General features: G+C 47.5%; 2 protein-coding genes across 2 annotated transcripts in view; both read right to left on the bottom strand.

The window, feature by feature from the left end:
• Nucleotides 1-5328, bottom strand: part of UBE2A (ubiquitin conjugating enzyme E2 A) — an 81038-nt gene extending 75710 nt beyond the window's left edge. Inside the window, exon 1 of the mRNA XM_001492266.7 lies at nt 5164-5328. The gene's annotated coding sequence lies outside the window, so the exon portion shown is untranslated. The remainder of the gene's footprint in view (nt 1-5163) is intronic.
• Nucleotides 5329-7346: 2018 nt separating this feature from the next.
• Nucleotides 7347-10245, bottom strand: SLC25A5 (solute carrier family 25 member 5). The gene is made up of 4 exons (NM_001309413.2): nt 10067-10245; nt 8581-9067; nt 8218-8358; nt 7347-7830 (listed from the first exon to the last, which is right to left on the bottom strand). Exons 1-4 carry the CDS (start codon nt 10175-10177, stop codon nt 7673-7675), a joined length of 897 nt encoding a protein of 298 aa, NP_001296342.1. The 5' UTR covers nt 10178-10245; the 3' UTR covers nt 7347-7672.
• Between the last annotated feature and the right edge of the window lie 771 nt (nt 10246-11016).

Raw genomic sequence — 11016 nt, 5'->3', positions numbered from 1 at the left:
TGAGTGAGAGAGAGAGAGAGAAAACAAACTCACTTGCTTTCAGAGCAAGTCAAAGAGGGTCCCATTCACTCTAGGGTTCTCACGGGCTTTCACTGGCCCCAGCTGTCTTAGCAGCTGGGAACATTAGGCCCAGGTACAGGAGTATGTCTGGTCTAATCAGCCCTAATAAGTCACGTGGGTGTGCAATTGGTACAGCTCTGATGGCAGCGTCCTCAGGTGCCCCAGTAACATGCCTGTTCCTCTCCCTTTGGAGTAGCCTGAGTCATCTTGTGTGACAGGCAGTGTTCAGCATTGTCACCATCATAACCAGATCCCCATCAAGTACTTACTACATAGAGGGCTCCATGTTGGGGGTTCATGATCAAATGGGCAGCATACGTTTACAGGATGGTGGGAGCACTTGATATGGAGTCATACCTGTTTTTCACATGGATTTGGGGGGGAGGTGTCCCAAGGCCCTGGCCCTCTAGTTCTCTAGCATGGACCACAGAGCAGAAGTACCAGAGCCAGGTGATTTCCAAACCCCTGCTGTATCCAGATCCTTCCTCTAAGCCCACGGGCTGGGCAAGCAACAGACGAAAGTCAGGAAGGCCCTGTGCAGAACTGGTCCCAGGTGACAAGGGGCTGGATCCAGCCAGATTCATTCAGGCCAACTGATAACCAAAGGAACAAATTCTACATGTCGTCCATTCATTCCTTCTCTTACTAATTTCTCCCTCCAATGGCCAGTTAGCACACATTGACTATGGGTTAGGTTCTGTGCTCAGTGTTAGGAAGGTAAAGAGGGACGAGACACAGCCCCTAATGGAGGCAGACAAGTAAACAGTTACCATACTGTGAAATAAACATTATAATTCATTCACTTAACAATGACTTCTTGAATACCTACTATATGCCAGGCACTGTTCTAGGCACTGGCGATACAACTATGAATTAAACAGACAAAATCCTTATGCTCCTAGAGCGGACATGAATAGACTACCCTAGCACTTTGGAGGAGGTGGCAGCGAGTGCTGGCTGGTGGAGTTTGGGAAGGCTCACAGAGGAGCTGTGACCTCAGCTGGGTCTTGAAGGACCATGCCCTGGCAGAGAGGCAGGGAAGGGCAGGCTGGGGGGTGTAATAGTACAACAAAGCTTAGAACTATGATAGTGACTGGCATGGCTTGGGAATGACAAGTGGCTTGGTTTGGGACTGTGGAGCATGCGCGGAAGGAGTAGCAGGTTACATGAGGTGCATGTTATTGTCTCTCCATATAAGGTGCAACCAGATAAGGCAGACCAAAGCCCAGGTCTCAGCATTTTTCTGAGACTCCTAACCCTGGCGAGAGATGAGGGGGCGCCAAACACCGCCTGGTCATGTGGTTGTGTGTTGGTCTGGCCCTTACCCAATGGCCCAATAACCCCACCTCAGCATGTAACCTTAGAGGGGGCTCAGCATTCCTTGCTAAGAGCCTTCATGTAAAAGGAAGGTGTGTCCTGAAAAAAGCTAACGAAACTTGGATAAAATCAAATTTAACTCTAGAGCTTTAGGTTCAAGGAAGTTTTTACAACAATAATTCTTAAATTGCCTGAAAATAGAAAATAACCCATGCTCTAAAAATGGACTCTGTAAACAGTGCTTTGGTTATGACAAATTCTATTTAATATTTGTCAAGTGGATTTTGTCTGTTGGTACTGAAACTAGCCAGCTTCCATATTTTAATATATTTCACGACCCAAAATCAATAGTTGGTCGGGATCACCTTGAAGTTCTCTTTGAAGCCTCCTGTCAAGTCAGACAGCTCAGAGTACATCACCTCACCTCTCTAAGCCTCAGCTGTAAGATGGAGTCAATAATAATACCCACCTCTCAGGGCTGTTGTGCGGATGAGGAGCTAATCTATGCAAAGTGTTTAGCACAGTACCTGGCATTCAGGAGGTGAAAATAATGAGCTATGATCCTGATTCTGTAGTTTTAGAGCAATCACTAGTACTTGGTTGCATGGATTGTTTCATGAGCAGAAGCAGGTTTAATTTAATCTAATCTGTCTAGCTCTCGAAATTCTGAAAAGAGATACAGCCCCTATTAGAAGATTTAGAAACTAATATTGTAACTCAGACGAGAAAAGTTGATTTCCAGTTTTCCTGGTGGACAAACTGAGGCATTAACCCATCATGAGGCGTGATGTGACCCAAGCCAGACAGAGAAGCATGGAGCCGGGGTGGGAATACCGCTGCAGTGGCCAGATTCCCAGCTTTCTATCCTAATTGGCAAACAGCGTGTTTTTACCCAGAAGCCCAAGCACCTTACCCCTGACCTTCACTTCTAAGGTAAGCCCACTATAAAACTCAATGTTTATAATAATAAATGGCCTCTTGAACCCTGAGCTTAATTACAAAAGGAAAGGAGATCCTTTGTTTCCAAAGGTCTCCTCCGTCCGAAGCCTCTTCCAGCAGCTTCTTTCCCTGGGGAGCGAAGTCATGGGGTTGGGTAATCAGGCTGGGGCCTCACGGATTCCTTGAAATACTACAGGAACAGAGGGAGGCCTGAGGATCACACAGTGTCCCTGGGCCATCAGGGCTGTGAGGGCTGGGTGTGAGGCAGGACAGATTTCCTTTTGGCCTTTGCTCCCTTTCATAATCAGAGTTGTAAAGTAAGTGCTCTGAGTTCAAGCTCAGGATCGTCACTATAACCACATGTTGCTATTCGGCCCATTCCAAAAGAGTCCTTTTCTTTCTTTCTGTGTGGGATGCGTTCTCTACAGTACATGTGGCATTTTCTTGAGACCGTTTTAGAAAATCTGTAGGTCAGGGATAAATCCATTACACCAATCTCCCATGAATGAAATGAAAATAATTGAAAGCATTCCAATAAAACAATAATATTCATAATAATAGCAAAGTTGTGTAAAGCAGGTGCCTGGCATTATTCTAAGCACTTTACACATATTATAAACCCCTTTAATCTTCACACTATTGCTACGAGGTAGGTCCTATTGTTATCCATATATGCCAGATGGGGAAACTGAGGCACAAGGCAGGTAAGTCAAAGTTGCACAGTTGTCAAGTGAGAAAGTTAGGTCATTGAAAATGAGACCTCTGGCCCCAAAGATTCTCATGAGCGAATCCTGAGTGGGAAGATGGGGCGCAGTGGCAACATCCGGTGATGAGGAGGTCCCAGACCTAGGTCCCACCTCTGCTCTGATGTATGGGGCTGGCTCCAAATTCCGTTTATAGAATTTTGGTGCCCTCTTTAAAAAAAACGCAAACATATCTTACTTTTGAAAATTTTACAAAACCATATGAGCAAATGAATACGTTGCTACAGCACCTCCGAGGGCTGGGAAGGCACCCGTGCCAGGGGTGGCTCTGAAGCTGGAGCATCGTCAGCTTCACAGTCCATCTGCCTCTGCCCGTTAGATGTCTCTGCTCGTCGCCGAGCAGGGCACTGGAAGCTCATTTAGACAGAAGAGTTTTCCGTTTCACTCCCAAATACGAAGCCCTTGGAAGTCGACCTGTTGATGGTGATTTAGCGCAGACCTTGCTCTGGTTATGTCTTTAGGGCCGCAAGCATCTCCGTACTGGGAGTGAAAACATTAGAGGTGGTGAAACGTGTCACGTGATCAGATTCAGCATGTTCTCTTAAATCTCGAGAGTGTTAAATTTCCTCCCTACAAAAGTTGCCCAGGGAAATGAAACCCCCGGATGGATGCTCATCATCAAGACCGCTCTTCCACTGTCTCCTTCATTGACAGTCACGGATTAACGGACTTCTTTAATTTCACTCAGTTTTGTCTCCGAAGAGGGTCCAGTGAAAACAAGCACCCAATCTGTCACTTGAACATTGTTTATATTTGTTGCCGGGATACCAAGGGCTCTTTTAAACCTTTGGCTAAGAAGAGCACTGTGCGTCTGAACTTGTTCACCTGCACATAAAGCAAATAATGGCTGAAATAATGGGGGAGCTCCTCCAAACATTTTGAGTGGAACACAAGGCATGTTTTGTGTCCAGAAATTGCAGCATCCAATATTTGTTGCTCAAATAAATCTCCACCTGCATACCGAAGTGCACATTATACATAATAAGATGAGGCTTTGAAAAGACAGATGTTAATTTTTTTGAGATAAATCAGATCACCTTTGACCCAAACTCTGAGCTGTAATTTTGTCGCTCAGCTTCTTGGTCCCGAAATTAATGTAAATCTTTACAGTTGTAAATTTCATTTGCCAATGCCAACCCACCCACACAGCCTGCAAATGACTGCTCTGAGTCAGACTATTCATTTACGACTGTGTTGGATATTTAAAAATGTTCTCTGGAAGGATTAAACCACCTAATCCCGGTCCTTTCACCGATTCTGCTTTATGTAAAAACGATGGAGCCAGAGAGCAGCTAAACTGGAAGGGACTTAGAGAAGAAACTACGGCTCTGACATTAGACGTGTCTTGCCCCCAGGTCACTCAGTGACCAAAGCTAAAACCCGAGACGAAAGTACTGGTTTAGGGTTTTAAGAAAGGGTCACACTTAGAAATCCTCACTCAGAGTCCAGAAGCTACCCCTTCCCCACCCTCCTGCCTCCAAGAGCGTCTGCGTCTGATGCCCCACAGTCTGACACTGGGCTAAGAGAATCATGCCATTTTGAATCCAAGCGATCAGAATATGATGCAGATAAAAACAAATGTGCTACGATTACAACAATAGGCATTCATTCTTGTTGGATGGCTATACAAGACACGGGTCCTAACGGTTGCTTTTGAGGAGGGGGACTAGGGATGGGAGAGGTAGGACAGGGGGACATTTGCGTTTCATTTTATATCTTTTCTTTACTATTTGACAGATTACCATGTACCGATGTTAATTGTGCTATAAATCTAAAAAACAAATTAGAAATACTATGCTCACAAACTTCACAGGAGAAATGAAATTTCTCCCAGTAACACTGACACTCGAAAATCTATTACCTAGTCCAGCAGTACTTTTACAAATTTTCTACCGAAGTATCCGTAATGGCAGAGGAGGCTGAATGGGTTCCCCCCGGGGTCTGGGGGCAGTGCCAGAAATGGTCCTCTGTAGACAAGAATTCTCTTTGCGGCTTGTTTATAAAATGCATTCAAATGGTGCAATAGGCTCTCTAACATATCTGCATTTCTTTTAATATGAAAATAATGGCTTAAATGACTTACCATCCACGACAACAGCCCCTGTGGGGAGATACCCCCGGTTTCTTTCACCGGCGGGCCGGAGCACCCGCAGCACACTGCCTCCAGTGACCGAGTGGAGAGGCCCCTGGAATGGAGAGAGCGGCTGTGCGCAAGCTGACCTGTATTCTGGCTCTCTCACCTGGAATCGGCTTCACGGATCCTGTTATGCATTGAATAGTAACAAAACAACGGCATAAATTAGGGTGTTGCTAAGATTGTGCACCATCAATGTTCGCATGAGCATAATGGACATAATGAATTCTATAGCACTATCCTGCACAGCTTGGAGAGATTAAAACCACTTTGTCTTTAAATTAAATTTCAAAAATCATTGAACAACAAGAATAGAAAGAACAAAAAAAAAAAAAAAACACCTCATCTATGTCAGCCACCCAATTGTAGGAGGCACCATTTCTTGCTTTCTAATCATTAATGCCTGGGCCTAGGTTTCTTTTAATAGCTGCCAGCTCAGTGAGTCCACATCCATTGTAGTAACCATAAAGGGGGCTCAGGTTCTCTTGTATTGTGGTTTGCAGCCCTGAGTGGGCAACCTCTTAGCCCCTTTCAGTATCAAAATCTATAGCTGAAAAAGACCTAAGCTGAAGTTTATTGTCCATAAATCCTACACAATATAATATGTCTAGGCTGTTACAGAAGAATAAAAGTGGGCTTGAGTTCCTTCTTAAGTAGTGCTCTGCTTGGGCAAATCTCCAACAAAATGGATGCCTCATTATGGAAAAACTCATATTGGCGTGCTTGCTAGATGCCAGGCGTCATACTTATTGCTCTACATGCTTTACGTGACTTAACCCTCACAATATCCCTGGGAAACGTGGTTAGCGCTGATATCCCCACTTTACAGATGGGGAGACTGAGCGATTAAGTGACTTGCCCAAGGTCAAGGTCATACAGCTAAGTAAGCAGCAGAGCTAGGATTCAAATCCAGGTCCTTGTTTCTGGAGCCCCCAAAATCTTAACTGCCTCTTAATAATGAGCATAGTTACCATCCACAGAGTGCTTATTATGCATGTTCTATGGTAGATGCTTTGCATAAATTAATCCTTGCAACAACCCCCTGAGACAGGTATTATTATCTTCATTTTATAGATGAGGCAAACTGAAGCGTAGAGAAATTAAGTAACTTGCCTGACAGCACAATTAAGTGGCAGAATCCAGGCCTCTCTGATACCAGAACAGTTTTGGTTTTTTAAACTTTATTAAGATATCTTTAACATATAAAAATTATATATATTATACAACTCAATGTTTTGACATGTGTATACATTGTGAAAAGAGTTCTTAACAACTAAGCTATACTATGATTCAGGTGCTTGGCCAGGGGGCACGCAAGAAAAACCTCTAGGATCCCTGGGCATTAATGCAGGCTGCGCACGGCCGTCTGTGAGCAGCCCTTAGACACGCCAGTGTGCGAGGCTCCTCTGGAATGGGTTGCAGTTGTGCACGTGGATCACCTATTCTGTCATTTTCTACTTTGAATGTTGTGGCTTGACAGCCCTGGTGCTTTATTCGTCATACAAATCTCGTGTTACAGGCAAAGTCCACTGGATTTCTGAGACCTAATCGAGAGCTACAGAAATTGCACATTCTCACCTGGATCCCAAATCAGGGCTTATCCAAAAGAAACATAAATGTCCTCCATGGACTGGGCTAACATGTTAGGCAAAATGCAGATGCTCGGTTCCTTCTAAAAGGAATTTTGAAGTTGTGGCAGTTGTCTGGCTCTCTCCATAATCTTTACCAGCACTGCATTCTCAGCACTGCGCCAGCTCTAAGCCTCTGCTTGGAACGGGATTAAATTAAAACGGCCTGAGCCAGGTAAAGATGGATGAGGGAAGGAAACAGGACAAACACTGTAACTATTAGTACCTTCTATTTTACAACTTGTTTAAATGGGATGAAATTCACATAACAAACCGTTTTAAATTCAGCTTATCTTTCTTAATTAATAACCACAGGAAAGGTGGGTACATAGAACCTTTTGGGGAAAGCTCATTCGGCTATGACCGCCCACAGCCAATGGACCTATGGTTTTGGATGCACCGGGCCTGAATTTCAAAGCTATTCTTTGATAAGTGGATGGCTGAAGATGGGTTTTAAAAGAAAGCTCTTCACTTCAGGAGATATTACATTTATTGAATGTAGTATTTACTCAAATGCAGCACTCACTACATTACAAAATTTCTTTTTACATGAAAATAAACCACAAACAAAATTCTATTTCAGATGTTTTATTTCTTCAAATTTCTTATTTATCAGGAGTGACTGAAATAAAAAATATAATTGAGTCCCATCATCATCATGGAAATGGCTTTAAGAGAAACCTGGTCAGATGAATATTATTGCTTCCCATTTTCAACCAGTAAATAGTTGCCATTGATAAATAGACAGCCAACAGTCTGTCAAGAATGCTCAAGATATGTTACATAATAAAACATGCCTGCTCACGGCGGGGAGCGGAGTAGGAAATAACTTATGTGAACTTCTTGATTTCATCATACAAGACAAGCACAAAAGCACCACCCATGCCTCTGAGAACATTGGACCATGCACCCTTGAAAAAAGCTTTGGCTCCTTCATCACGAGCAATCTTCCTCCAGCAGTCGAGCGTGCCTGTGTACATGATATCAGCTGCAAAGAATAAAGACATGGAGTTGGTGACGGAAGGCTGATGAAAGTCCTAAGATTTGCTAGACTAAACCAGAGCCCCACCCCTAAGAGCTAATGTCGGTTTTTAAAAACCCAACACATACACATTAGCGTGGCCAATACTGAAATATTAATGCTGTGACTAGACAACAACAGGGATATGCAGACTCCCCATCAGCCTTACCCTCTAATGCCATTTAAGCACCCTCATTCATAGGCATGCAAAGGGTCCGCTCAAAGGCAACTGTGCAGCAGACCAACCAGCTCATCCTGCGCTCTGAACAGGCTGCCGTTGTTAAAGTCAGGCATTGCCAGTTTGTGCCCATGCCCCATGCACACATCTTTACCTTCTGCTCAAGTGGAACTTACTTCCTTTGCGCCCTGACTGCATCATCATTCGGCGACGAACAGTGTCAAATGGATAGGAAGTCAACCCAGCAACCACCGTGACGGACTGTGCGATCATCCAGCTGATGAAGATGTGAGTATTCTTGGGATCTGGAAGCATTCCTGAGAATAGGAAAGAGATACTTTTACCAGAAAGCAGAAGTGAACTGACCTCTTGTTTTCTACCTCCCTTCAAATTGCATCTATACACAAGGGTTGTACGGGATGACCTGGGCTTTCCTTAGCAATTACAAAAAATCTCTGGCTCCTAGAAAATTAGGATAGCATGATGATCTTTTAAATTGTCTCATAAGAACACGGTTTCAAAGCACAGAGCAAACTTACCCTTTGCAGTGTCATAGACACCGAAGTAGGCAGCTCGGTAGATGATAATACCCTGCACAGACACATTAAAGCCTTGGTACAGGCCCCTAATCCCGTCAGATTTGTAGATCTTAACCAGGCAGTCACCGAGGCCTCTGAATTCCCTTTCAGCTCCAGCTTTGCCCACATCAGCCGCTAGACGGGTACGGGCAAAATCAAGAGGATACACAAAACACAAGGAGGTGGCCCCAGCGGCACCACCCGATGCCAGATTCCCTGCAAAGTAGCGCCAAAACTGGGTCTTCTTGTCCACACCGCCCAGGAAGATCTGCTTGTATTTATCTTTGAAGGCAAAGTTGAGCGCCTGGGTGGGGAAGTATCTGATGACGTTGGCCAGGTTACCACGCCAGAAGGACAGGACTCCCTGCTCCTTGGGGATCCGAACCACACAGTCTATAATGCCCTTGTATTGCTTATCTGCGGTGATTTGCTTGCTGGCATGCTGCACCTGACAGACAAGAAGGAAGCCACCAGGGAGAGTTACAACCATGGAGAAGGGAAAAGGAAAGAGACTGTATCATCTCAATTAACGCTCCCCCCCTCCCCAAATCTAGTCTTCTCTAGCACACGGGCTGGACCCTCCTAGCCTTGTCACGGGTGATCTACACCCTTAGAGGCATTAAGCCTCCATCCCTTTGGGTGCGGAGGGGGCACCTTCGCATGGACCCATGACCTTTAGACCTGGGAGAAAGGTCACTACCTTAGACTCAGGTGCAGAAGCATTAGGGCAAGTCCCATGTAGGGCACGGTCACCTTGGCGACAGTGGCCTCCGCCTCAGGTCTCCGAAGCTGTTTCCCTCCTGCTCCGCCCCCACCACTTTCCCAGAGGTGACCCGTGGGCCACCACGCCGACGCCCGTGCGGGCGCGCCCTCTAGAGCCGGAGCCGGGCAACGCGCCGCCCAGGCGGGTGGCGGGCGCCGGGCGGGCTGGCCGGCCGCGCGGGGGCGGCCGCAGAGGCGCACGCGCTTCCCGGCGCCGGCTTCCGGCCCGGCGAGGTTTAAGCGCGTCCGCCGGCTGCGTGGCCGCTCGACCGGCCGCATGGCCTCCGCAAGGCTGTTATCTCCTTGCCGCGACCTTGAGGTCGTCGGTAAGGACAGGTGTTCCTCCTCCTAGCGCCGGCTTTCAGGCTTCGCCCTTGATCCCATGGCTCGGGAGACAGCCACTCCCGGAGCGCCCCATCCGAGTTTGCTGCCTCCGGGATGCCAAGGCCCTGGTCCGCCTCACCTCCCGCATCCCCCGACTCCTTCCTAGATCCAGAACTCCAGGGCACTAAAGCATCTCCCTCAGGTCTGCCTTTTGGTCCCACTCTGCGGCCACCCCTGCCCCCAAGCTGCCACTTCTCTGGACATGTCCAAAGGATTCGATCTCCTCCATCCCTGGGGCACCCATTTCTGCGCGCCCCCCTCCCCCCACTTCCTGGTCGGTCTCTCTGATCCCGAGACGTACCTGCAGCAGCAGCTTTACCCGCTCAATGGGCGCGACCGCGGTCTTGGAGATGGCCGCGGCCACTCCACCTGCCAGGAAGTCCTTGGCGAAAGACACAGCGGCATCTGTCATGTTGGAAGGAAAGAGGAGGCGAGCGACCACGGGACAGAACTAGAAACCGGTTTGCACTCCGGGGCTCTGGGGCGGAGCGAAGCAAATGGCCGATTTATATACGGGGAGCCGGCGCCAGGGCGGCCGGCGTTGGGGGCGGGGCGGGCCGGGGCGGGCGCCGAGCCCGAGCGCGCGGGGCGGAGAGGCGGCTGAGTGGCTGAGCGCGCGGTGGGAGGAGCCGCGGGGTTGCGCCGGGCCGCCCTCCGCGCCCCTGCGGCTCGCACGCAGCACCTGACCTGGCCCGGGGAAGGGGCGGCGACAGGGAATACCCAGGACCCGGCCGCGGGATCTTGGGAGAGCCTGGGAGCGGGGAGGAAGGGAGAGGTCACGGTGTGCCTGCATAAAACCCTCTGGAGCAGGGCCAGGACAAGGGTGAGGCGCAGGATTTAAGGGAAAGCCAACAAACCCTCGGTAATCAAATAAGGAATATTTAATACAACGTTCAAAAAAATTCATATAGGCAAACTACGGCCAGCTGGCCCGTCGCCTGTTTTTGTAAGTAAAGTTGAATTGGAGCCCCAGGGCTGGGGCAAGTGAGGCAGGGTCATTCAAGTGCAGGGTGGGATCCTGTCGTTATTTTAAATGTTGATAGTTTGTTCATCACGAGTTTTTGCATTACTTTTGATTTTTTAAAATAGCGCATTATAAAATCATTTATTTTGATTACCAAATTATTTAGCTCCCCCTTAAATTTTGGGCCAAGGCAAGTGCGTCACTCTCCTCACCCTAGACCTGGCACGGCCCTGGAGCTTCCCCGTGATGCCAGAGGAAATCGGAGGAACAGCAGAGCTGGGACAGTG

This window comes from Equus caballus, chromosome X (genome assembly GCF_041296265.1).
Source record: "Equus caballus isolate H_3958 breed thoroughbred chromosome X, TB-T2T, whole genome shotgun sequence".
In the NCBI taxonomy this organism is placed as follows: domain Eukaryota; kingdom Metazoa; phylum Chordata; class Mammalia; order Perissodactyla; family Equidae; genus Equus; species Equus caballus.
This window is presented reverse-complemented; position numbering and strand designations above follow the sequence as displayed.

Bases quoted from the DNA above. Each gene is read 5' to 3' on its own strand.
- SLC25A5 (NM_001309413.2), bottom strand. From the start codon at position 10,177: ATGACAGATGCCGCTGTGTCTTTCGCCAAGGACTTCCTGGCAGGTGGA. The intron at 9,068-10,066 runs GTACGTCTCGGG...CTTGTCTGTCAG, and splicing joins GGGTAAAGCTGCTGCTGCAG to GTGCAGCATGCCAGCAAGCA. The intron at 8,359-8,580 runs GTAAGTTTGCTC...TCCTATTCTCAG, and splicing joins TGTCTATGACACTGCAAAGG to GAATGCTTCCAGATCCCAAG.